Source organism: Haematobia irritans, chromosome 2, assembly GCF_050003625.1.
Source record: "Haematobia irritans isolate KBUSLIRL chromosome 2, ASM5000362v1, whole genome shotgun sequence".
Lineage (NCBI taxonomy): Eukaryota > Metazoa > Arthropoda > Insecta > Diptera > Muscidae > Haematobia > Haematobia irritans.
In genome coordinates this window covers 26,578,563-26,605,480 of record NC_134398.1, presented here as the reverse complement: position 1 = coordinate 26,605,480, position 26,918 = coordinate 26,578,563, and the positions used below count along the sequence as shown (strand labels likewise).

Genomic DNA, 26,918 nt, shown 5'->3' with positions numbered 1-26,918 from the left:
TTCAAAAACTCTTGAAAGATATTATAAGCGAATTAAATGTACAAGAAGAAATATTCTGAGAGTGAGAGAGAGAAAGAAAGAGGGAGGAAATACAGCATAGAATTTTTTTTTAATTCAATTTAAAGCATGCGAAAAAAAACTTTCTTGTAGAAACATATTTTTTTCTTGTAAAAATTTGTGGAATGAGGCCGAAAAATTTGAGCTGGCGATACAAGTTTTGAACTTACGAAGATGGGAGAATTATCTTTATAAAAACTGTCGAGCTTGCTATAAAAACTTTTAAAGTCATTCTTAGAACTTTATCGCAAAGTTTCCTCATATAGAATTTTTTGAGAATGCGATAAATATTTTCTATAGGAAATTCAAAGCTATGCAATAAATATTGCAATAAAATTTTTTCTTAAAAAAAAATTAAAGCTTTCGTTAAAATTATTCTTGTATAAAATTTGTGGAGCTTGTCATAATTCTTTTCTTACAAATAAAATAAAAATAAAATAAAGGATACAAAATAAAAGATTTTATTATAGACAAGTTAGCCATTACGCATCTAGAAAATTTTGAGTTTCTGATAAATTTTCGTAGCGAAAATTTTTGCCTTCTGTTTTGACTTTTTATAGAAACTGTTCAGGTTGGAATATTTTTAACTTTGGTTATTTTGCAATCGCATATTTTTGACATTTTTGCAGACAGTCGAGTGCAACTTTGTTTCTGTTCGCCTTATCCAGTCCCCACCACAGTGTTGATAATGTTGACACTTTTGTGCATTTTTTTTTTGGTACATTTCAACTGCTAGAAGCACCGTGGCACGACCACGAGCCATTTGGTACATTTTCGTCACAATTACTCTAATTCTGTGGAAAAAGCTTTACCGTCCTGATATGAACTCAACTCTAAAAATTGTAACTAGCAGACATTGAAGAAATAAACATATACCAAAATTAGGATATTTTAGTTTTTATTACAGGATCTCAATATTTTTGAGAGGAATACTGTCTATACCACATTAGTCCGCAAATGTGAAACGTGAAATGTGATTTTTTTTTTCCGCCACACTGAATTAATTTTTTCCTATAGAAATAAAATCTTGACAAAAATATCCCATGGAATAAAAATTGGACAAAATTTTTTATAGAAATAAAATTTTCAAAAAAAAATCTATAGGAATAATATTTTGACAAAATTTTCTATAGAAATGAAATTTTGACAAAAATATCCCTTGGAATAAAAATTGGACAAATTTTCTATAGAAATAAAATTTTCAAAAAAAAATCTATAGGAATAATATTTTGACAAAATTTTCTATAAAAATAAATATTTGACAAAATTTCCTGTAGAAATAAAATTTTCAAAAAAATTTCTATAAAAATAATATTTTGACACAATTTTCTATAGAAATAATATTTTGACAAAATTTTCTATAGAAATAAAATTTTGACAAAATTTCCTATAGAAATAAAATTTTGACAAAATTTCCTACGAAATTCTATGGAAATGAAATTTAAACAAAATTTCCTATAGAAAAAAATTGTTGACAAAATTTTCTATAGAAACAAAATTTTTCCTATGGAACAAAAATTGGACAAAATTTACTATAGAAATAAAATTTTTAAAAAATTTTCTATTGCAATTAAATTTTGACAAAATTTCCATAGAAATAAATTTTTGACAAAATTTTCTATAGAAATAAATTTTTGACAAAATTTCCTATAGAAATAAAATCTTAACAAAATTTCCTATAGAAATCAAATGTTGACAAAATTTCCTATAGAATTCAATTTTGACAAAATTTCCTATGGAATAAAAATTGGACAAAATTTTCTATAGAAATAAAAGTTTGAAAAAATTTTCTATAGTAATAATATTTTGACAAAATTTTCTACAGAAATAAAATTTTAACAAAATTTCCTATAGAAATCAAATTTTGACAAAATTTCGTATGGAATAAAAATTGGACAAAATGTTCTATAGAAATAAAAGTTTGAAAAAATTTTCTATAGAAATAATATTTTAACAAAATTTCCTATAGAAATAAAATGTTGACAAAATTTCCTATAGAAATAAATTTTTGACAAAATTTCCTATAGAAATAAAATGTTGACAAAATTTCCTATAGAAATCAAATTTTGACAAAATTTCGTATGGAATAAAAATTGGACAAAATTTCCTATAGAAATAACATTTTGACAAAATTTCCTATAGAAATAAAATTTTGACAACATTTTCTATGGAAATAAAATTTTAACAAAATTTTCTATAGAAATAAATTGTTGACAAAATTTCCTATGGAATAAAAATTGGACAACATTTTGACAAAATTTCTATAGAAATAATATTTTGACAAAATTTTCTATAAAAATAAATATTTGACAAAATTTTCTATAGAAATAAAACTTTGACAAAATTTCCTATAGAAATAAAATTTTCAAAAAATGTTCTATAGATATAATATTTAGACAAAATTTTCTATAGAAATAACATTTTGACAAAATTTCCTATAGAAAAAAAATTTTGACAAAATTTCCTATAGAAAAAAAAATTGGACAAAATTATCTATAGAAATAAATTGTTGATAAAATTTTCTATAGAAATAAAATTTTGACAAAATTTCTTATGGAATAAAAATTGGACATATTGATAAATTTTTCTATAGAAGTAAAATTTTGACAAAATTTCCTATAAAAATAAATATTTGACAAAATTTACTATAGAAATAAAACTTTGACAAAATTTCCTATAGAAATGCAATTTTTACAAAATTTTCTGCAGAAATAAAGTTTTGACAAAATTTCCTATAGAAATAACATTAAGTAACGCTGGTGACATTTCTGAGGGTTTTCTATAGAAATAATATTTTGACAAAATTTTCTATAGAGATAAAGTTTTGACAAAATTTCCTATTGAAATAAAATTTTGTCAAAATTTCCTATGGAATAAGAATTGTACAACATTTTCTATGGAAATAAAATTTTAACAAAATTTCCTATAGAAATAAATTGTTGACAAAATTTCCTACAAAAAGAAAATTTTGACAAAATTTCCTATAGAAATAAAATTTTGACAAAATTTCCTATAGAAATAAAATTTTGAAAACATTTTCTATGGAAATAAAATTTTAACAAAATTTTCTATAGAAATAAATTGTTGACAAAATTTCCTATGGAATAAAAATTGGACAACATTTTGACAAAATTTTCTATAGAAATAATATTTTGACAAAATTTTCTATAAAAATAGATATTTGACAAAATTTTCTATAGAAATAAAACTTTGACAAAATTTCCTATAGAAATAAAATTTTCAAAAAATGTTCTATAGATATAATATTTAGACAAAATTTCCTATAGAAATAAAACTTTGACAAAATTTCCTATAGAAATAAAATTTTGACAAAATTTCCTATAGAAAAAAATTGGACAAAATTATCTATAGAAATAAAATTTTGATAAAATTTTCTATAGAAATAAAATTTTGACAAAATTTCCTATAGAAATAAAATTTTGACAAAATTTCCTATGGGATTAACAATTGAACATATTGATAAATTTTTCTATAGAAGTAAAATTTTGACAAAATTTCCTATAGGTTAGGTGGCAGCCCGATGTATCAGGCTCACTTAGACTATTCAGTCCATTGTGATACCACATTGGTGGCCTTCTCTCTTATCACTGAGTGCTGCCCGATTCCATGTTAAGCTCAATGACAAGGGACCTCCTTTTTATAGCCGAGTCCGAACGGCGTTCCACATTGCAGTGAAACCACTTAGAGAAGCTTTGAAACCCTCAGAAATGTCACCAGCGTTACTAAATGTTATATCTATAGGAAATTTTGTCAAAACTTTATTTCTGCAGAAAATTTTGTAAAAATTGTATTTCTATAGGAAATTTTATCAAAATTTTATTTCTATAGAAAATTTTGCCAAAATTTCATTTCTACAGAAAATTTTGTCAAAATTTTATCTCTATAGAAAATTTTGTCAAAATTTTATTTCTATAGAAAATTTTGTCAAAATTTTATTTCTATAGAAAATTTTGCCAAAATTTTATTTCTATAGAAAATTTTGTTAAAATTTTATTTCTATAGAAAATTTTATCAAAATTTTATTTCTATGGAAAATTTTGCCAAAATTTTATTTCTACAGAAAATTTTGTCAAAATTTTATCTCTAAGAAAATTTTGTCAAAATTTTATTTCTATAGAAAATTCTGTCAAAATTTTATTCCTATAAAAAATTTTGTCAAAATTTTATTTCTATAGAAAATTTTGTCAAAATTTTATTTCTATAGAAAATTTTGTCAAAATTTTATTTCTATAGAAAAGTTTGTCATAAATTTTATTTCTATAGAAAATTTTGTTAAAATTTTATTTCTATTGAAAATTTTATAAAAATTTTATTTTTATAGTAAATTGTGTCAAAATTTTATTTTTATAGTAAATTGTGTCAAAATTTTATTTCTATAGAAAATTCTGTCAAAATTTTATTTCTATAAAAAATTTTGTCAAAATTTTATTTCTTTAGAAAATTTTATCAAAATTTTATTTCTATAGAAAATTTTGTCAAAATTTTATTTCTATAGAAAAGTTTGTCATAAATTTATTTCTATAGAAAATTTTGTCAAAATTTTCTTTATATAGAAAATTTTGTCAAAATTTTATTTCTATAGAAAATTTTGTTAAAATTTTATTTCTATAGAAAATTTTATAAAAATTTTATTTTTATAGTAAATTGTGTCAAAATTTTATTTTTATAGTAAATTGTGTCAAAATTTTATTTCTATAGAAAATTCTGTCAAAATTTTATTTCTATAAAAAATTTTGTCAAAATTTTATTTCCTTAGAAAATTTTATCAAAATTTTATTTCTGTAGAAAATTTATCAAAACTTTATTTCTATAGAAAATTTTGTTAAAATGTTATTTCTATAGAAAGTTTTATCAAAATTTTATTTTTATAGTAAATTGTGTCATAATTTTATTTCTATAGAAAATTCTGTCAACATTTTATTTCTATAAAAAATTTTGTAAAAATTTTATTTCTATAGAAAATTTTGTTAAAATTTTATTTCTTAGAAAATTTGTCAAAACTTTATTTCTATAGAAAATTTTGTCAAAATTTTATTTCTATAGAAAATTTTCGCAAAAATTTTATTATTATTTCTATAAAAAATTTTGTCAAAATTTTATTTCTTTAGAAAATTTTATCAAAATTTTATTTCTATAGAAAATTTATCAAAACTTTATTTCTATAGAAAATTTTGTCAAGATTTTATTTCTATAGAAAATTATATCAAAATTTTATTTTTATAGTAAATTTTGTCAAAATTTTATATCTATAGAAAATTTTGTCAAAATGTTATTTCTATAGAACATTTTGTCAAAATTTTATTTCTATAGAACATTTTGTCAAAATTTTATTTCTATAGAAAATTTTGCCAAAATTTTATTTCCATAGAAAATTTTGCCAAAATTTTATTTCTATAGAAAATTATGCCAAAATTTTATTTCTATAGAAAATTTTGTCAAAATTTTATTTCTATAGAAAATTTGGACAAAATTTTATTTCTATAGAATATTTTGTCAAAATTTTATTTCTATAGAAAATTTTGTCAAAATTTTATTTCCATAGAAAATTTTGCCAAAATTTTATTTCTATAGAAAATTTTGCCAAAATTTTATTTCTATAGAAAATTTTATCAAAATTATATTTCTATAGAAAATTTTATCAAAATTTTATTTCTATAGAATATTTTGTCAAAATTTTATTTCTATAGAAAATTTTGACAAAATTTTATTTCCATAGAAAATTTTGCCAAAATTTTATTTCTATAGAAAATTTTGTCAAAATTTTATTTCCATAGAAAATTTTGCCAAAATTTTATTTCTCTAGAAAATTTTGTCAAAATTTTATTTCTATAGAAAATTTTGCAAAATTTTATTTCTATAGAACATTTTGTCAAAATTTTATTTCTATAGAAAATTTTGCAACATTTTATTTCTATAGAAAATTTTGCAAAATTTTATTTCTATAGAAAATTTTGCCAAAATTTTATTTCTATAGAAATTTTTATCAAAATTTTATTTCTATAGAAAATTTTGCCAAAATTTTATTTCTATAGAAATTTTTATCAAAATTTTATTTCTCTCGAAAATTTTGTCAAAATTTTATTTCTATAGAAAATTCTGTCAAAATTTTATTTCTATAGCAAATTTTATCAAAATTTTATTTCTATAGCAAATTTTATCAAAATTTTATATCTTTAGAAAATTTTATCAAAATTTTATTTCTATAGAACATTTTATCAAAATTTTATTTCTATAGAAAATTTTGTCAAAATTTTATTTCTATAGAAAATTTTGTCAAAATTGTATTTCTATAGAAAATTTTGTCAAAATTTTATTTTTATAGTAAATTGTGTCAAAATTTTATTTCTATAGAAAATTTTGTCAAAATTTTATTTCCGTAGAAAATTTAGTGAAAATTTTATTGCTATTGAAAATTTTGTCAAAATTTTATTTCTATAAAAAATTTTGTCAAAAATTTTATTTCTATAGAAAATTTGCCAAAATTTTATTTCTATAGAACATTTTATCAAAATTTTATGTTTATAGTAAATTTTGTCAAAATTTTACTTCTGTAGAAAATTTAATTTCTCTAGAAAATTTTGCCAAAAGTTTATTTCTATAGAAAATTTTGTCAAAATTTATTTCTATAGAAAATTCTGTCAAAATTTTATTTCTATAGAAAATGTTGTCATAATCTTATTTCTATAGAAAATTTTGTCAAAATTTTATTTCCATAGAAAATTTTGCCAAAATTTTATTTCTATAGAAAATTTTGCCAAAATTTTATTTCTATAGAAAATTTTATCAAAATTATATTTCTATAGAAAATTTTATCAAAATTTTATTTCTATAGAAAATTTTGCCAAAATTTTATTTCTATAGAAAATTTCGACAAAATTTTATTTCTATAGAATATTTTGTCAAAATTTTATTTCTATAGAAAATTTTGTCAAAATTTTATTTCCATAGAAAATTTTGCCAAAATTTTATTTCTCTAGAAAATTTTGCTAAAATTTTATTTCTATAGAAAATTTTGTCAAAATTTTATTTCTATAGAAAATTTTGCCAACATTTTATTTCTATAGAAAATTTTGCAAAATTTTATTTCTATAGAAAATTTTGCCAAAATTTTATTTCTATAGAAAATTTTGTCAAAATTTTATTTCTATAGAAAATTTTGTCAACATTTTATTTCTTCAATAAAAATTCTACCATTTGTGGTAGAATTCTACCAACTTTGGCAATGTGTCTACCACCCAATTTTGCTACTTGAATATTTAGAAGTAAATTTTCGTTCATTTATGACCGAACTCCCATTTTCATATCTCCAGAATTTGGGAGACGATCACCAGTCTCTTGGTGTTGTGGTTCGAAATCTTGATCTTATTGCAGCTTGCTGGATTTGACAAAATTTTAATTTTTAAATTATTACTGATTTTCTACAGCAGAGTCTTTTGCTTTATTTTTTTTTTCTTTTTTTAGCTTGTCATAAATGTATTGGGGATTTTTGTGATGAATTTAAATTTAAATTGGGGAGTTTTGGGGACAAGAAACAGAAAAATTGTCGCCAGCTTAAAAATATTTTCTATAAAAAAGGTTATAGGCAGATTAAAAATACCGTCTATGTCTACAGCAAAAGACCTATGAATTCACTAGTTCAAAATTATCACTTCTCTTTTTCACTTTGAGTGGAGGGAGAGAAAATATCTTACAATGCATATTTTAATTAAATATGAAATTCCAAAGCATTTCGCAGACATCAGACTCCTTTAATTCAGGTAATCAACTTTAACCTTTCAACGGGGATAAACTTTCACCTACAAATGTACAAAAACCACAATTCTAAAGTTCTTGTCTAATCACACAGACAAAGCTTTAAGAATATATTTCACCATGTGAATGAGTTTGCATTGGGGATTATTTGTATGAGAATTTGAATGAATTTAAAACTTTTTTTTCGTAAAGTTTTTTTTGTTGCTAGTCAAATTTCATGGGGTTTTCTTTTCTTTCCAAATTCCACTAAGTACGAGTGAAAAGCTTTGAATATAAACAGAACATCTGTGTGGTTTTCTCCTGCATTCATCGAAAAAAGTTTCAATGTCATTTGGATGCCAACGCTTCCTCCACCGTTAACAAAAAATCCAGCTTTGAAAAATTCCTTAAACTCTAATGCATAAATTTTGCTTTTTCTCTACTCTGAAGGTATGAAATTATCTAAGGATTTGCGTAGATAAAACTCTTAAAAGTTTTTTCTTCTAAGCCATAACTCTTCACTCACGTCTGTGGAAAATTTGAGATAATAATGGATGGAAAGCATTCTTTCACATAACTAAGAAATTCTGCTATTGCGTTTTGTTTCATTTTTTTCTTACTAACCCCATCGTTCGAAAATATGCTATGGAAATAACAAAGTTTACGATTTTGTATATATTATTTGTTATGGATAAATTATGCCTTAAGATATGCTATACTTTTGAAAAATAGGGTTTAAGCTAAAATCTCGACAATCCAACCTTGTCTGAATTTCCTTTTATGGTATATATAGGCTCTAGATATATTTTCAATAGAATATAGAAGAGTAGAATTTTTTTTATATTTAATAATCTTAGACCTTAAAAGTATACTACAAAAAAATTAAAAGTAAAGTATGTTATACATAAAAACAAGCACACACAAAAAAATATATTTTTTGCTTTCAATCATGAAATTAATTGATCCAAATAATTTTTAATTGAAATGTCTTCAATCTCAGAAATGATAGTATCAATTAAAAAATTAACTGATGCAATTAAAAAATGAATTGATACTATTAATTATTGCGATTGATTTTTGTTTCAATTAAAAAATTGAATAAATTAAATTGAATATTTTTTAAAACTCAATTAAGACTTTAATTGGAAAAATTTTCGTGCAATTTGTTTCTGTGTATATACGGCCGTAAGTTCGAATCTTATGTACCCCCACCATGAATTGCGGAGAAACTTCTACTAATCCACAATCGAATTTTGGTTTGTGGTTAGACAAAAAAAGGGGGATTAAATACCTATAAAATTGAGTTCTTGACCGGTATATATAGAGGACTCTATAAATAATTATGAACCTTTACCAACCAATTTTTGTGCGGTAATTAGAAACCCAGAAGTTAAATAAGGGGTTCGGTTTATATGGGGGCTATATAATTATGAAGCAATATTGACCAATTTTTTCGTTGTTAGTACCAAGAACAATCTATCAAACTTTGGAGAAACTTTTACCAAAAAACCTGCCAAATAAGAAAAAATCTTATTTAAAAAATTTTTCTTCAATAGAAAATATTGTCAAAATTTTATATCTATAGAAAATTTTGTCAAAATTTTATTTCTATAGAAAATTTTGTCAAAATTTTATTTCTATAGAACATTTCTCAAAATTTTATTTCTATAGAAAATTTTGTCACAATTTTATTTCTATGGAAAATGTTGTCAAAATTTTATTCATATAGAAAATTTTGTCAAAATCTAATTTTCATAGAAATTTTCTCACAATTTTATTTCTCAAAAAAAATTATCAAAGTTTTATTTTTCTAGAAACTTCTGTCACAATTTTATTTCGATAGTAAATTTTGTCAAAATTTTAATTCTCTAGAAAATTTTGTCAAAATTTTATTTCTCTAGACAATTTTGTCAAAATTTTAATTCTATAGAAAATTTTCTCAATATTTTATTTCTATATAAAATTTTGACAAAAGTTTGTTTTTATTTCATACAACAAAAAAATATTTCTATTTAAAAAACTATCTCAAAATTTTATTTCTATAGAAAATTGTGTCAAAATTATATTTCTATGGAAAATGTTGTCAAAATTTTATTCATATTGAAAATTTTGTCAAAATTTAATTTTTATAGAAATTTTCTCACAATTTTTTTTCCAAAAAAAAATTGTCAAATTTTTATTTCTCTAGAAAATTTTGTCACAATTTTATTTCTCTAGAAAATTTTGTCAAAATTTTAATTCTATAGAAAATTTTGTCAAAATTTTATTTCTATAGAAAATTTTGTCAACATTTGTCAAAATTTTATATCTATAGACAATTTTGTCAAAATTGTTATTTCTATAAAAAAATTATGTCAAAATATTATTGCTAAAGAAAATTTTGTCAAAATTTTATTTCTATAGAAAATTTTGTCAAAACTTTATTTCTATAGAAATTTTCTCACAATTTTATTTTCATAAAATATTTTGTCAAAATTTTATTTCAATAGAAAATTTTATTTCTATAAAAAATGTTGTCAACATTTTATTTCTATAGAAAATTTTGTCAAAATTTTAATTCCATAGAAAATGTCCCACAATTTTATTTTTATAGAAAATTTTTCTATAGAAATTTTCTCACAATTTTATTCCTATAGAAATTTTCTCACAATTTTATTTCTACAGAAATTTTCTCACAATTTTATTTCTATAGAAAAATTTGTCAAAATTTTATTTCTAGAGGAAATTTTGTTAAAATTTTATTTCTATAAAATTGTTCTTTCAAAATTTTATTTCTATAGAAAATTTTGTCAAAATTTTATTTCAGTAGAAATGTTCTCACAATTTGATTTCTATGGAAAATTTTGTCAAGATTTTATTTCTATAGAAAAATTTGTCAAAATTTTATTTCTTCTTAGAATAAAATTATTTCTACTTAAAATTTTTTAATTCTATTTTATTTCTATAGAAAATTTTGTCAACATTTTATTTCTATAGACATATTTATCAAAATTTAATTTCTACAGAAAATTTTGTCAAAATTTTATTTCTATAGAAAATTTTGTCAAAATTTTATTTCTATAAAAAATTTTGTTTATTTCTATTGAAATTTTCTCACAATTTTATTTCTATAGAAATATTCTCACAATTTTATTTCTATTGAAATTTTCTCACAATTTTATTTCTATAGAAAAATTGGTCAAAATTTTATTTCTATAGAACTTTTGTCAAAATTTTAATTCTACAGAAAATTTTGTCAAAATTTTTATTTCTATAGAAAATTATTATTTTTGTAGAAAATTTTGTCGAAATTTTATGTCTATAGAAAATTTTGTCAAAATTTTATTTCTATAAAACAATTTTGTCAAAATTTTATTTCTATAGAAATTTTCTCACAATTTTATTTCTACGGAAAATTTTGTCAAAAATTTTATTTCTATAGAAAAATTTGTCAAAATTTTATTTCTATAGAAAATTTTGTCAAAATTTTATTTCCATAGAAAATCTTGTCAAAATTTTATTTCTATAGAAATTTTCTCACAATTTCATTTCGATAGAAATTTTCTCACAATTTTATTTCTATGAAAATTTTCTCACAATTTTATTTCTATAGAAAAATTTGTCAAAATTTTATTTCTACAGAAAATCTCGTCAAATTTTATTTCTACAAAAATGTTGGCAAAATTTTATTTCTACAAAAAAAGTTGCCAAATTTTATTTCTACAAAAATTTTATTTATCTTATTTTATAACGAAATGATTAATCAAGCTCGAGGTCTTTGTGTTTTTATTTGTTTTTATTTATTTATTTGTCGATATTTCGCGTGACAAAACAAACGGAGACCGAAGAGGTTGATAAATAAACTTTAAGTTTTGATTGTGTTGTTTGTCCATATTGTTAATGTCGTCTTGCAAATGCCTTACAGATTAAGGCGAAATATCGACAAATAAATAAATAAATAAAAACACAAAAACCTCGAGCTTGATTAATCATTTCATTATAAATTGATAAAGGTCGAACAAAAAGAAAATTAATATATTTTATTTTATTTCACAGTTTTATTTCTATAGAAATGTTCTCACAATTTTATTTCATTAGAAAATGTTGTCAACATTTTATTTCTATAGTCATTTTTATCAAAATTTTATATATATGGAAAATTTTGTCAAAATTTTATTTCTATAGAAAATTTCGTTAAAATTTTATTTTTATAGAAAATTTTGTCAACATTTTATTTCGATAGAAAATTTTGTCAAAATTTTATTTCTATGCAAAAATTTGTCAAAATTTTATCACTCAAAATTGTATCAATTTTTTTCTACAGAACATTTTATCAAAATTTTATTTCTAGAGGAAATTTTGTCAAAATATAAAGTGTTTGCAAACATTTGTTAGCTTAGAAATTAGGTGTAAACATAACTATGGTTAGAAGCGTCGGTGGGAGAAAGAGAGGGAGAAAGAGAATGAGAAAGAGTAAAGGGACACAGCTAAAGACGGCAAAAATAGGAAAAGCTGACGAAAGATATCAACATGTACGGATACAACACAACAAAAAGTGGCACAAATATTTGAAAACTGTGGTACGACGGTCGTTTTTAATATTTCGAGATTGGGCAAACCTAGTGTTGCTATCTTCACACTAGGTTTGCCCACGTTTACGTACTCAGAACGTTTTGACATATAAGCGCTATTTTTTATTTGTTTACAACAAATTAAAACATTCGTCTCACACAAAAAAATGGAAATAAATCGTGAACATTTTCGTGCGATGCATCGATGAAATTAATTGAATTTTTTGCGATGAAGCTCCGCCAAGGGTTAGTAGTCATCGGTGGTATGGTGAATTCAAACGAGGTCGTTGTTCACTCCAAGACGAATTTAGTGAAGGTCATCAAAAATTAGTTGTTGTTCCGGAAACCATTGATGCTGTGCGCTAACTGAGATTGGGAGAGAGATTGAGATAATCGTAGGCATTAGTGGCCATTCAATATTGAATGAACATTTGACCGTCAAAAAATTTTTATTTTCGCTTAAAACTAGGCTCGTGTCGATTGATCGATAGAAATGCTCCAAACATACGATCGCGTTGCTTTGAAACACGTCTATGACATCGTGATAGATGACAAATCGTGGATTTACGCGTATGAGCCCGATAGAAGTCACAGTCAACTGTATGCAGCGGAGCCAACTCTGACTCAGATTTTTCGTTATTTGGACGATTTTTAATGGCAAATTTGGTATGTGACGATTTGACGACGATTTTAGGCAATGTAGTTATGAGTTGACATTTTTTTAAATGTTGCCCTCAACTGTTACCTTTTAACGTATTAACGATTTTTCAAAGTAACGTAGTTATACTCACATGTTGGCGATTTTTCGAAAGTTGTAATATAAACAAGCATTTTTATACCCTCCACCATAGGATGGGGGGTATATTAATTTTGTCATTCCGTTTGAAACACATGCGCTAAGACCCCATGAAGTATATATATTCTGGGTCGTGGTGAAATTCTGACTCGATCTAGCCACGTCAGTCCGTCACGTTGAAACTGTTGAAACTTGGCATAAGTAGTTCTTATTGATGTAGGTTGGATGATACTGCAAATGGGCCATATCGGTTCACTTTTGCGTATAGCCCCCATATAAAACGATCCCCAGACTTGACCTCCGGAGCCTCTTGGAGGAGCAAAATTTATCCGATCCGGTTAAAATTTGGTAAGCGCTGTTAATATATGGTATCTACTAACCATACGGGAGCCACCGTGGTGCAATAGTTAGCATGCCCGCCTTGCATACACAAGGTTGTGGGTTCGATTCCTGCTTCGACCGAAAACCAAAAAGTTTATCAGCGGTGGATTATCCCACCTCAGTAATGCTGGTGACATTTCTGAGGGTTTCAAAGCTTCTCGAAGTGGTTTCACTGCAATGTGGAACGCCGTTCGGACTCTGCTATAAAAAGGAGGTCCCTTGTCATTGAGCTTAACATGGAATCGGGCAGCACTCAGTGATAAGAGAGAAGTTCACCAAAGTGGTATCACAATGGACTGAATAGTCTAAGTGAGCCTGATACATCGGGCTGCCACCTAACTTAACCTAACCTACTAACCTTACAAATAAAGGGTGGTTAAAATTTGAAGGGCCGATGTTGATTTTGAATAAAACACAAACTATTTGGGAAATTATTGTAATTTTATTTTATTATGATATATTGGTATTACCCAATTATGTATGGAACAAAATATTGTTCCACTGTTGCCATTTCTTGGAACCATTCTGCCCATTCACGACGTCCATGGTTCAAATTGAGTAAGTCTGAAATAGAGAAATGTCAAATAAAATTCGGAAAAAAACTTGGCGTTTAGGTGTTGTTCACATTCAACATCGGCCCTTATAATTTAACCACCCTTTATTGGTCTATATCGGTCGATAATTATATATAGACCCCATATAAACCGATCCCTAGATTTGACCTCCGGAGCCTCTTGGAGGAGGCTCTTTTCCCAAATTTTTTTTATTACAATTTTGTGTAATAGTATATTAATAATTTCCTCAGTGTACTTTATTAGACTCTCAAGGTAAGATTCTGCAACAAACGGAACAAAATATAAGATGACGGAAGGATGTATACAAAAGATAGTTGATGATAACTAGAGCTCGTAAACCATGTAGTTTCTAGTTCAAGTTGACATTTACTATGACTTTTGCTTGGGGCCCACCATATACATTTGTTGCTATCATTGTCAGCTAGTTAGTCCTTAGAGTCAAACACTCTATCATTCATTCTGTCAGACACTCAACAAACCCATTCTATACAATCTGAAACCTATACAACAATTTCTTCTATATACATGTATATATTACGTATGTATACAGAAAAACAAAAAAATGATAGAAAGAAAGCACGCATATAGAAATTTTTTGTAAACAAAAAAAAAGTTCACTTTAATTTGTCCTAAAGTATAATAATGAGTATGGGGGTAGGGTTGCTTTATTGGACGATAGTGTCTGCCTAGAGAGAGAGAGCAAAACTTAAGAGAATAGTGGGTGTCATTTGCCTTGCAGGCCAGACTTAAACTATAAACAGTCAATGCATTTGCATATGATTCTATTTTGCCGCCACCCACACCGTGTTTTGCATTGAGTTGGTATTCTCTTTACTTAAGGTTTTGTTTTGTTGTATGGGTGTGTGTGTGTTTTTTTTTTAATCTGACATCGACCTTCACCTCAATTGTTTTATGGCTAAGCATGCGAATAACAAACAAACAACAATTAAAGGGATAATTTTTCTGTTGTTCGTTTTTTCCATATGGCTGGTCTTCTTTTTCCGTTGCCCTTTTGTTCCCCACCATTCCTCTCAGCCTTTTCATCCCTTCGGTAGCAAACAAACAAACGACTCACTTGGTATTGTATTTGATTTTCCTCTTAACGCCCAAGGTTATCGATAATAATCAGTACGATTTAAAAGCTATAAAATTGTTGGTGGATTTGTACAAATAATAATGAAATGTAATAGTCAATTACAATTACATATGTTGCATCAACATGTTGCATGTTGTCGAATTCACAATTTGTTGCAGATTATATGGTTTTTTTATCGATTTTTATATCGATGAATTGATGAATTTTTATACTCAAATTGTTAGTTCAATCCAAACAAAATTTTTATAAAATCTATCTTCATCTAATAGATTTCCTTCAGCTAATAGATTTCCCGATTACATTTCAACTTAGTGTACTTTCAAAATAAGGAATGGACATTAAACTGAAGGCATATAACTTAAATTTCTCTAACCTATTCAACTTGACTTTGAAAAGCTCATACACTAAGTGATATGAGAGAAGTCGTAACAAAAACCGATAACTAAGAGCAAGGTTTGACATTTTGTACAAAAGCTTTTCACGCATTCTTTTGAAAAAAAAAAACAATCTTTTCAAATAGGGAAAAAGGTCCTGCCATTTCTATGGTATCGTATGTTTTATGTACATTTTAATCTTATGCATATATAATTTATTGTAAAGAGATTCTTTTGTGTATATATTTCAATGTCAAACTACTAAAGTAAGGTTAAAGAAATGTGAATATTTCACTCTTGACAATCAACGAATTAAAATATACACTCCGTCACTAAGTAATTACCAGAAGAAATAGAAGGACTACAATGTTTTTCTATATATGAACGTTATAAAAATCTAAAGAAAAAAAAATAAATTATATTACTATTTATTTATCTATATATATAAAATTCAATCTATGTTTGTTTATTTGTTTGTTTGTATGTACCGAGTTGGCTCCGAAACGGCTGATCCGATTTACTTGAAACTTTCAGAGATCGTAGGGGGCGTTCATGTGGTGAAAATAGGGTACCTCATTTTTTGACACCTGGTCGCGGAGGGGGACCTCCCCTTTGGCGGACTTTTTGAAAATTGGACCAAAGTTGACCGATTTGCTTGAAATTTTCATTGAAGGTTGGGGTTGGCATCTAGACAAAGATCCGCTACTTTATATTTCGATATTTGGTGGTGGAGGGGGACCTCCCCTTTGTTCGACTTTTTTTAAAGTACAGTGAAAAAACTAAAATTCTCTAAATTATCTGAGATTTACAGAGAACATGCGGTGAGGTTATGGAATTAATATGGGGTACCTGATGATTTCATATGTGGACGGGGGAGGTTCCCCCCCTTGCCACACTTTTTGAAAAGGAAGAAAATTATGCGATTTGCTTGAAATTTTCATAGAATGTTGGGGTTGGCATCTAGACAAAAATCTGCTACATTATTTTTCGATATTTGGTCGGGGAGGGGCGCCACCCCTTTGCCCGACTTTTTTTAAAGTACAGTGAAAACAAAACTAAACTCCCCCGACTGAAATTTTACGGAACAAATGGGTGAGGTTATGAAATTTATATCAGGTTCCTGATTTTTTAATAAAAATAAAAGGGCATAGGGAGACATCCGCTTCTCTTAAGTACAGAGAAACAATTAAACTTTACCGAGTTACTTGAAATTTACAGAGGACTGGGGAGAGGTTACGATATTAATAGTTGATACCTGATTTTGTGATATTTGAATGGAAGAGAGGTCGCCCCTTTAGGCTTATAATTTGCTTTACATTTTCTGGGACGGTTACAAAAGATACGCTACATCACTTTTCGATATTTGGTCGGGGAGGAGGTCCTCCTCTAAAGCTACAAAAAAAAAATTCTTAAGTTTTCTTGAAATTAACAAAAGCAGTGGGGGAAGGTTATGAACGAAGAGGCAACCTTCCTTGCCCCACACTTGAAGGAAATTTTCAAGAATTTTCAGGGAAGGTTAGGGGTGCTATTCACTACGGTGTTTGTCGATATTGTATCGGGGAAAGTGACGTCCCTTTAAAACAATAGAGCAAATTTTAAACATCGCCGATCTACTTGAAATTTACAGGGAACGTAAGAGGAGGTGATTAAATGTATACATGATTGATGATTAGTAGGTATATGATTTTTCGATATCTGGTTGGGGAAGGGGAAAATTGAAATAAACTTTGTCGATTTACTTCGATAGAATTTATAGGGACCATTGAATAGTTTGTGAAATTAATATAGGGTACGTGCTAGTTCGATATCAGGTCGGAGTAGAGCGAAGGTGGGGAGAGGGTTCCTTTTTGTCCGTTTTTTTTTTTTTCTTAAATTGAAAGTAGAGGGTTTTCTGTAAATGGGAACTCGATACATAATTTTATGACATATTTTATGCACAGGCTTCTGCATGACTTCTTTTTAGTAAAGAACTTAAATTTACATGAAATTGGCAGCCAACGTAGAGGGTGCATCATTTTCCAACATTTTAGCAAATATTAATGTGGTAAAATTTTGTACTATTTTTGCTTTTTCCGATTTATTGGATGGGAAACAGTAATTCTTTATATGTTATTATAATGTAGTGCTCAATTTTCAGATATGTTGAGAAGAAGGATACCTTTCCTTGACAAACCACACTTAAAATTTACAAGAAATATAGAAGATTGTCCAACTACTTGAATATAGAACATTATTTAAAAAATTTGGAGGAAAGGGTAAACCCTCTCCCCGACATTTTTTAAGACGAACCGTTCTACATATGCATATCCGTCGTATTTGTATCTATAAACGAAAAAGCACGAATTTGTTTTCAGCACGAAGGATATGGTTGACTAACTTAACGCAAAATATTCCTACAAATACGCTTCGGAAGGCGCAGCGAAGCGGGCCGGGTTACGCTAGTATTTTATATTACTTTACATACAGTAAAGTAAAGAAGTTATTTAAGTTTTTGGACAGAGAGAAGACAAGTTGTTTAATTGAAATTTATATACATAAAAATAGTTTTTGTCTTCAATCACGAAATTAATTTGTCCAATTAATTTTTAAATGAAATGTCTTCAATCACAGAAATTAAAGTATCTATCAGAATTTGTAACATAAATAAAATTATGAATTTTCTATAGAAATACAATTTGGACAAAATCGTATATAAATTTTGACAAAATAAATAAATACAATTTTGACACAATTTGCTATAGATATAATATTTTGACAAAATTGTCTACAGAAATAAAATTTTGATTAAATTTTTTATAGATATAAATTTTTGACTACATATAAATAAATTATTGCGAGCATTGAGGAATGATTTTCTTGTTATAAGCTCCAATATTTGGAGCCACTATGCGTATGTGTAATATTAATTTTAAAAATTGTCCATTGTAGCGTATATTTAATATTTTTCGAGAACGCTTATACGCCTTAGTTATTAAAATCTGAAAATCTTAATATATTGTCACCACGGTTGCCACAAATGCTAAAATTCTACCAAAAATGGTAGATTGATTTACTGTTTGGTAGATTGGTAGAATTCTTTATGGTTTGATAGATTTCGCAAAATATTCCTCTCCAACTAAGAGGTATTTCGCAAATTTTATATATAAATAAAATTTTGACAAAATTGTCAATAGAAATAAAATTTGGACGAAATTTTATATATAAATAAAATTTTGACAAAATTGTCAATAGAAATAAAATTTTGACGAAATTGTCTACAGAAATAAAATTTGACAATATTTTCTATAGAAATAAAATTTTGACGAAATTTTCTATAGAAATAAAAATTTGACAAATTTCAAATAAAATGTTGACAAAATAGTCTATAGAAACAAAAATTTTGATATAATGGTCTATAGATATAAAAATTTGACAAAATATTCTATAGAAATAAAATTTTGACAAAATATACTATAGAAATAAGATTTTGACAAAATCTGTATATATAAAATTCAATCTATGTTTCACACAAAAAAATTTTTTTCTGATTAAATCACGAAATTAATTGATCCAATTAATTTCTAATTGAAATGTCTTCAATCACAGAAATGCTAGTATCAATTAAAAAATTAATTGAAGGTCAATTAAAAAGTTAATTGATCCAATTAAAAAATTAATTGATACTATTATTTTTGTGATTGATTTTTGTTTCAATTAAAAAATTTGTTGAATCAATTTAATTTTTAATTGAATATTTTTTAAAATTCAATTAAAATTTTAATTGGAAAATTTTTCGTGAAAATTTTTTGTGTGTTGTTTATTTGTTTGTTTGATTGTTTGTTTGTATGTTCCGAGTTGGCTCCGAAACGGCTGAACCGATTTACTTGAAACTTTCAGAGATCGTAGGGGCGTTCATGTGGTGAAAATAGGGTACCTCATTTTTTGACACCTGGTCGCGGACTTTTTGAAATTTGGACCAATGTTGACGGATTTGCTTGAAATTTTCATTGAAGTTTGGGGTTGGCATCTAGACGAAGATCCGCTACTTTATATTTCGATATTTGGTGGCGGATGGGGACCTCCCCTTTGTTCGACTTTTTTTAAAGTACAGTCAAAAAACTAAAATTCTCTAAATGATCTGAGATTTACAGAGAACATGCGGTGAGGTTATTTTATTAATATGGGGTATCTGATGATTTCATATGTGGACGGGGAGAAGGACCTCCCCCTTGCCCTACTTTTTGAAACTTGGAACAAAATTATGCGATTTGCTTGAAATTTTCATTGAATGTTGGGGTTGGCATCTAGACAAAAATCCGCTACATTATTTTTCGATATTTGGTCGGGGAGGGGGACCACCCCTTTGTCCGACTTTTTTTTTTAAAGTACAGTAAAAACAAAACTAAACTCCCCTGACTGAAATTTTACGGAAAAAATGGGTTATGAAATTTATATCAGGTTCTCGATTTTTTAATAAAAATAAAAGGGCATAGGGAGACATCCGCTTCTCTTAAGTACATACAGAGAAACAATTAAACTTTTACCGAGTTACTTGAAATTTACAGAGGACTGGGGAGAGGTTACGATATTAATAGTTGATACCTAATTTTGTGATATTTGGACGGAAGAGAGGCCGCACCCTTTAGGCTTATAATTTGCTTGACATTTTCTGGGACGTTTACAAAAGATACGCTACATCACTTTTCGATATTTAGTCGGGGAGGAGGTCCTCCTCTAAAACTACAAAAAAAAAAGAATTCTTACGTTTTCTTGAAATTTACATAGGCAGTGGGGGAAGGTTATGAACGAAGAGGCAACCTTCCTTGCCCCACACTTGAAGGAAAGTTTCAAGAATTTTCAGGGAAGGTTAGGGGTGCTATTCACTACGGTGTTTGTCGATATTGTATCGGGGAAAGTGACGTCCCTTTAAAACAATAGAGCAAAATTTAAACATCGCCAATCTATTTGAAATTTACAGGGAACGTGGGAGGAGGTGATTAAATTTATACATGATTTTTAAATTAGTATATGATTTTTCGATATCTGGTTGGGGAAGGGGAAAATTGAAATAAACTTTGTCGAGTTACTTCGATAGAATTTATAGGGACCATTGAGTAGTTGTGAAATTAATATAGGGTACTTGATAGTCCGATATCAGGTCGGAGTGGAGCGAAGGTGGGGAGAGGGTTCCCCTTTGTCCGTTTTTTTCTTAAATTGAAAGTAGAGGGTTGTCCGTAAATGGGAACTCGGTACATAATTTTATGATTTTTGCACAGGCTTCTGCCAGACTTATTTTTAGTAACGAACTTAAATTTACATGAAATTGGCAGCCAACGTAGAGGGTGCATCATTTTCCAACATTTTAGCAAATGTTAATGTGGTAAGATTTTTTACCACTTTTGCTTTTTCCGATTTATTGGATGGGTAATTCTTTGTATGTTATTATAATATAGTGCTTAATTTTCAGATATGTTGATGAGAAGGATAACTTTCCTGGGCAAACCACACTTAAAATTCACAAGAAATATAGAAGATTGTCCAACTACTTGAATACAGAACATTATTTAAAAAATTTGTAGAAAAGGGTACACCCTCTCTCCCGACATTTGTTAAGACGAACCGTTTTACATATGCATATCCGCCATATTTTCGAATTTGTTTTCAGCACGAAGGATATGGTTGACTAAGTTAACGCAAAATGTTCCTACAAATATGCTTCGGAAGGTGCAGCGAAGCGGGCCGGCAAAAATTGTCTCTACAAATAAAATTTTGACAAAATATTCTATAGAAATAAAATTTTGACAAAATTGTCTATAGAAATAAAATTTTGACAAAATTGTCTATAGAAATAAAATTTTGACAAAATATTCTATAGTAATAAAATTTGGACAAAATTGTCCATAGAAAATTATGAGAAAATTTCCTACAAAAACAAAATTGACAACATTTTCCATAGAATTAAAAGTTTGACAAAATATTCTACAGAATTAAAAGTTTGACAAAATATTCAATAGAAATAAAATTTTGACAACATTTTCTATAGAAATAAAATTTTGGCAAAATAGTCTATAGAAATAAAATTTTGACAAAAATTGTCTCTACAAATAAAATTTCAACAAAATATTCTTTAGTAATAAAATTTTGACAAAATTGTCCATAGAAAATTGTGAGAAAATTTCCTACAAAAAAAATTGACAACATTTGCCATAGAATTAAAATTTTGACAAAATATTCTATAGAAATAAAATTTTGACTAAATTTTCTACAGAAATAAAATTTTGACAAAATTTTCTATAGAAATAAAATTGTGAGAAAATTTCCTATTGGAAAAAAATTGTGACAAAATTTTCTATAGAAATAAAATTTTGACAAAATATGCTATAGAAAAAAAAAATTTGACAAAATTTTCTATAGAAATAAAATTTTGACAAAATTTTCTATAGAAATAAAATTTTGACAAAATTTTCTATAGAAATAAAATTTTGGCAAAATAGTCTATAGAAATAAAATTTTGACAAAAATTGTCTCTACAAATAAAATTTTAACAAAATATTCTATAGCAATAAAATTTTGACAAAATTGTCCATAGAAAATTGTGTTTCCTACAAAAAAAATTTACAACATTTTCCATAGAATTAAAATTTTGACAAAATATTCTACAGAATTAAAAGTTTGACAAAATATTCTATAGAAATAAAATTTTGACAATATTTTCTATAGAAATAAAATTTTGGCAAACTAGTCTATAGAAATAAAATTTTGACAAAAATTGTCTCTACAAATAAAATTTTAACAAAATATTCTATAGTAATAAAATTTTGACAAAATTGTCCATAGAAAATTGTGAGAAAATTTCCAACAAAAAAAAATTGACAACATTTTCCATAGAATTAAAATTTTGACAAAATATTCTACAGAATTAAAAGTTTGACAAAATATTCTACAGAAATAAAATTTTGACAAAATTTTCTATAGAAATAAAATTTTGGCAAACTAGTCTATAGAAATAAAATTTTGACAAAAATTGTCTCTACAAATAAAATTTTAACAAAATATTCTATAGTAATAAAATTTTGACAAAATTGTCCATAGAAAATTGTGAGAAAATTTCCTACAAAAAAAAAATTGACAACATTTTCCATAGAATTAAAATTTTGACAAAATATTCTACAGAATTAAAATTTTGACAAAATATTCTACAGAATTAAAAGTTTGACAAAATATTCTATAGAAATAAAATTTTGACAAAATTTTCTATAGAAATAAAATTTTGGCAAAATAGTCTATAGAAATAAAATTTTGACAAACTTGTCTATAGAAATAAAATTTTAACAAAATATTCTATAGAAATAAAATTTTGACAAAATATTGTCCATAGAAAATTGTGAGAAATTTTCCTACAGAAAAAAAATTGACAACATTTTCCATAGAATTAAAATTTTGACAAAATATTCTACAGAATTAAAAGTTTGACAAAATATTCCATAGAAATAAAATTTTGACAAAATTTTCTATAGAAATAAAATTGTGAGAAAATGTCCTATTGGAAAAAAATTGTGACAAAATTTTCTATAGAAACAAAATTTTGACAAAATATTCTATAGAAATAAAATTTTGACAATATATGCTATAGAAAAAAAATTTGACAAAATTTTCTGTAGAAATAAAATTTTGACAGATTTGATATAAAGTTTTGATAAAATAGTCCATAGAAATAAAATTTTGACAAAATTGTCTATAGAAATAAAATTTTGACAAAATTTTCTATTAAAAAAAACTTTCACAAAATTGTCTATAGAAATGAAATTTTGACAAATGTTCTATAGAAATAAAACTTTGACAATATTGTCTGTAGATATAAAATCTTGACAAAATTTTCTTTCTATAGAAAAATAAGTAAATAAAATATTGACAAAATTTTCTATTGAAATAAAATTTTTACAAAAGTTTCTATAAAAATAAAATTTTTACAAAAGTTTCTATAACAAATAAAATTAAAAAAAATCTATAGAAATAAAATTTTGCCATCATTTTTTGGTAAAATTTTCTAAAAAAATTGGTAAATTATTTTTGGCTCGAGTGGCAACCGCTTTCTGTCGCCAATTTTTTTTTTTTTAGCACACCAGTCATATATCTCTCTTATGTTCCCTAGACAATACGGTGTATTTCTGTTTTTACAGAATAAGATGACAGCCATATATAAAGTTAGTACAGTCGCAAAAGGTTAATCTGAACACAAATTACAAGTTTTTATACCCTCCACCATAGGATGGGGGTATATTAACTTTGTCATTCCATTTGTAACACATCGAAATATTGCTCTAAGACCCCATAAAGTATATTTATCCTGGGTCGTGGTGAAATTCTGAGTCGATCTAAGCGTGTCCGTCTGTTGAAATCACGCTAACTTCCGAACGAAACAACCTATAGACTTGAAACTTGGCACAAGTACTTGTTATTGATGTAGGTCGGATGGTATTGGAAATGGGCCATATCGGTTCACTTTTACGGACCCCCAGATTTGGCTTACAGAGCCTCTAAGAGAAGCATATTTCATCCGATCTGGCTGAAATTTGGTACATGGTGTTGGTATATGGTCTCTAATAACCATGCAAAAATTGGTCCATAATTATAAAGGGTGATTTGTTAAGAGCTTGATAACTTTTTTTAAAAAAAAAACGCATAAAATTTGCAAAATCTCATCGGTTCTTTATTTGAAACGTTAGATTGGTCCATGACATTTACTTTTTGAAGATAATTTCATTTAAATGTTGACCGCGGCTGCGTCTTAGGTGGTCCATTCGGAAAGTCCAATTTTGGGCAACTTTTTCGAGCATTTCGGCCGGAATAGCCCGAATTTCTTCGGAAATGTTGTCTTCCAAAGCTGGAATAGTTGCTGGCTTATTTCTGTAGACTTTAGACTTGACGTAGCCCCACAAAAAATAGTATAAAGGCGTCAAATCGCATGATCTTGGTGGCCAACTTACCGGTCCATTTCTTGAGATGAATTGTTCTCCGAAGTTTTCCCTCAAAATGGCCATAGAATCGCGAGCTGTGTGGCATGTAGCGCCATCTTGTTGAAACCACATGTCAACCAAGTTCAGTTCTTCCATTTTTGGCAACAAAAAGTTTGTTAGCATCGAACGATAGCGATCGCCATTCACCGTAACGTTGCGTCCAACAGCATCTTTGAAAAAATACGGTCCAATGATTCCACCAGCGTACAAACCACACCAAACAGTGCATTTTTCGGGATGCATGGGCAGTTCTTGAACGGCTTCTGGTTGCTCTTCACTCCAAATGCGGCAATTTTGCTTATTTACGTAGCCATTCAACCAGAAATGAGCCTCATCGCTGAACAAAATTTGTCGATAAAAAAGCGGATTTTCTGCCAACTTTTCTAGGGCCCATTCACTGAAAATTCGACGTTGTGGCAGATCGTTCGGCTTCAGTTCTTGCACGAGCTGTATTTTATACGGTTTTACACCAAGATCTTTGCGTAAAATCTTCCATGTGGTCGAATAACACAAACCCAATTGCTGCGAACGGCGACGAATCGACATTTCATGGTCTTCAGCAACACTCTCAGAAACAGACGCAATATTCTCTTCTGTACGCACTGTACGCATTCGTGTGGTTGGTTTAATGTCCAATAAAGTAAACTGAGTGCGAAACTTGGTCACAATCGCATTAATTGTTTGCTCACTTGGTCGATTATGTAGACCATAAATCGGACGTAAAGCGCGAAACACATTTCGAACCGAACACTGATTTTGGTAATAAAATTCAATGATTTGCAAGCGTTGCTCGTTAGTAAGTCTATTCATGATGAAATGTCAAAGCATACTGAGCATCTTTCTCTTTGACACCATGTCTGAAATCCCACGTGATCTGTCAAATACTAATGCATGAAAATCCTAACCTCAAAAGAATCACCCTTTATATAGCCCCCATATAAAGCGATCCCCAGATTTGACCTCCGGAGCCTCTTGGAGGTCATATCAGTTCGTAATTATTTCTTCCCTATATATACCGGTCAAGAACTGAATATATACGTATTTAATCGACCTTTCTCTTGTCTACTATATATCCCGCATGGACTAACTTACTATTTAGAAGATGATGTTAAGAAGTTTTAAGATGCCTTGCCATTCTTATTTGCCTTATTTCCACTAAGGTTTCCGTTATTAAGACACATTTTTTTCTGTCTCCCCAATATTTTCGTTTGTATATAAAATTAAATCAAGTAAATTTTCTTGTGTCTTTACAGTTTACCTATTCCATGGCTACTCTATGGTATCATCTATGATGCTCCTGTCGAGGTGAACTCCGTCGGCATGGTTTGCTCCATAACGATATTGTTTATGATGTTGCTCTTTGTCGTTATGTCAATTGCCTGCTTCCGTTGGCGCATGAACAAAGGTTTAGGTTTTACAATGTTTTTGTTATATTTTGTTTTTGTTGCAGTTTCGTTAATGTTCGAATACGATGTTATAACGTGTCCAGTGTAAAATGTTCTAAGACAACAACAACAACAACAACAAGAATTCAAAACAACAACATCAACCAGGAGAAATACTATAACAACAAAACAATATGGGGAAAAAATTAGGAAAAAGATGGTAAAACCCATAAATGAAAACAAAAACAAAACAACAACTTTATATACAAACTAAACAAAACAAAAAAAAACACAACATATATAAGCAAAATAAAACCAAAACAAGAAATTAAGAAATTGTTAATAATTTTTAAGTAAGTTTATTAAGGAAATTTATTAAAAAAAAAAAAACAAACTACAAATATTAAATCTTAGTTAAATAATAATAATAATAACACTATATATATAAATGAAAAAAATGAGGAAAGAAAATACAAAAAACAACAACCAACACAAACAATCGGAAAGAATGTATTGTACTTTAGCAACAACATGAACAAACAAAACAAAAATATTTAGATAAAATAAATTATTTAATGATATATATAAATAAATATTATTAAACCAAATTTAAAAAAAAATCGGAAACATGCGTTATTTACAACGCTAAAGTGCTCATTTAAAGAAAATAAAAAGAAATATTTATATATATATAAAATAAATTATTTGTTACAATTATTTTTTATTTTAATTTCATTTTTTATACCACAACTAAATGTTTGAATTGTTGAAAGCTTTTTGTTATTTATGTTTTATTTATCATCGATTTATGTTTTTAGCATAGAAATATACATGATAATTTGAGTTTTCTTAATATCATAATTGTTTAGTTTTCAATATTTTCTCTGAACTCTTTAACTCTATAAATGTTTTTTTTTTCAGAAAGTATGTAGGTAGTTAATATTTTTTTTGTTTAT

At 26.7% G+C, this 26,918-nt stretch overlaps 1 protein-coding gene across 8 annotated transcripts in view; it reads left to right on the top strand.

The window, feature by feature from the left end:
• Nckx30C (solute carrier family 24 member Nckx30C) overlaps nucleotides 1-26,606 on the top strand; it is a 544,602-nt gene extending 517,996 nt beyond the window's left edge. For 6 of the 8 annotated variants that reach the window (XM_075293614.1, XM_075293615.1, XM_075293619.1 and 3 more), the window contains one exon: nucleotides 25,831-26,606. In XM_075293614.1, the coding sequence (XP_075149729.1) occupies nucleotides 25,831-26,071 (241 nt within the window). In that variant the 3' untranslated portion in view covers nucleotides 26,072-26,606. The remainder of the gene's footprint in view (nucleotides 1-25,830) is intronic. The other 2 variants (XM_075293621.1, XM_075293618.1) reach the window with 1 other exon arrangement.
• Nucleotides 26,607-26,918: the final 312 nt, after the last annotated feature.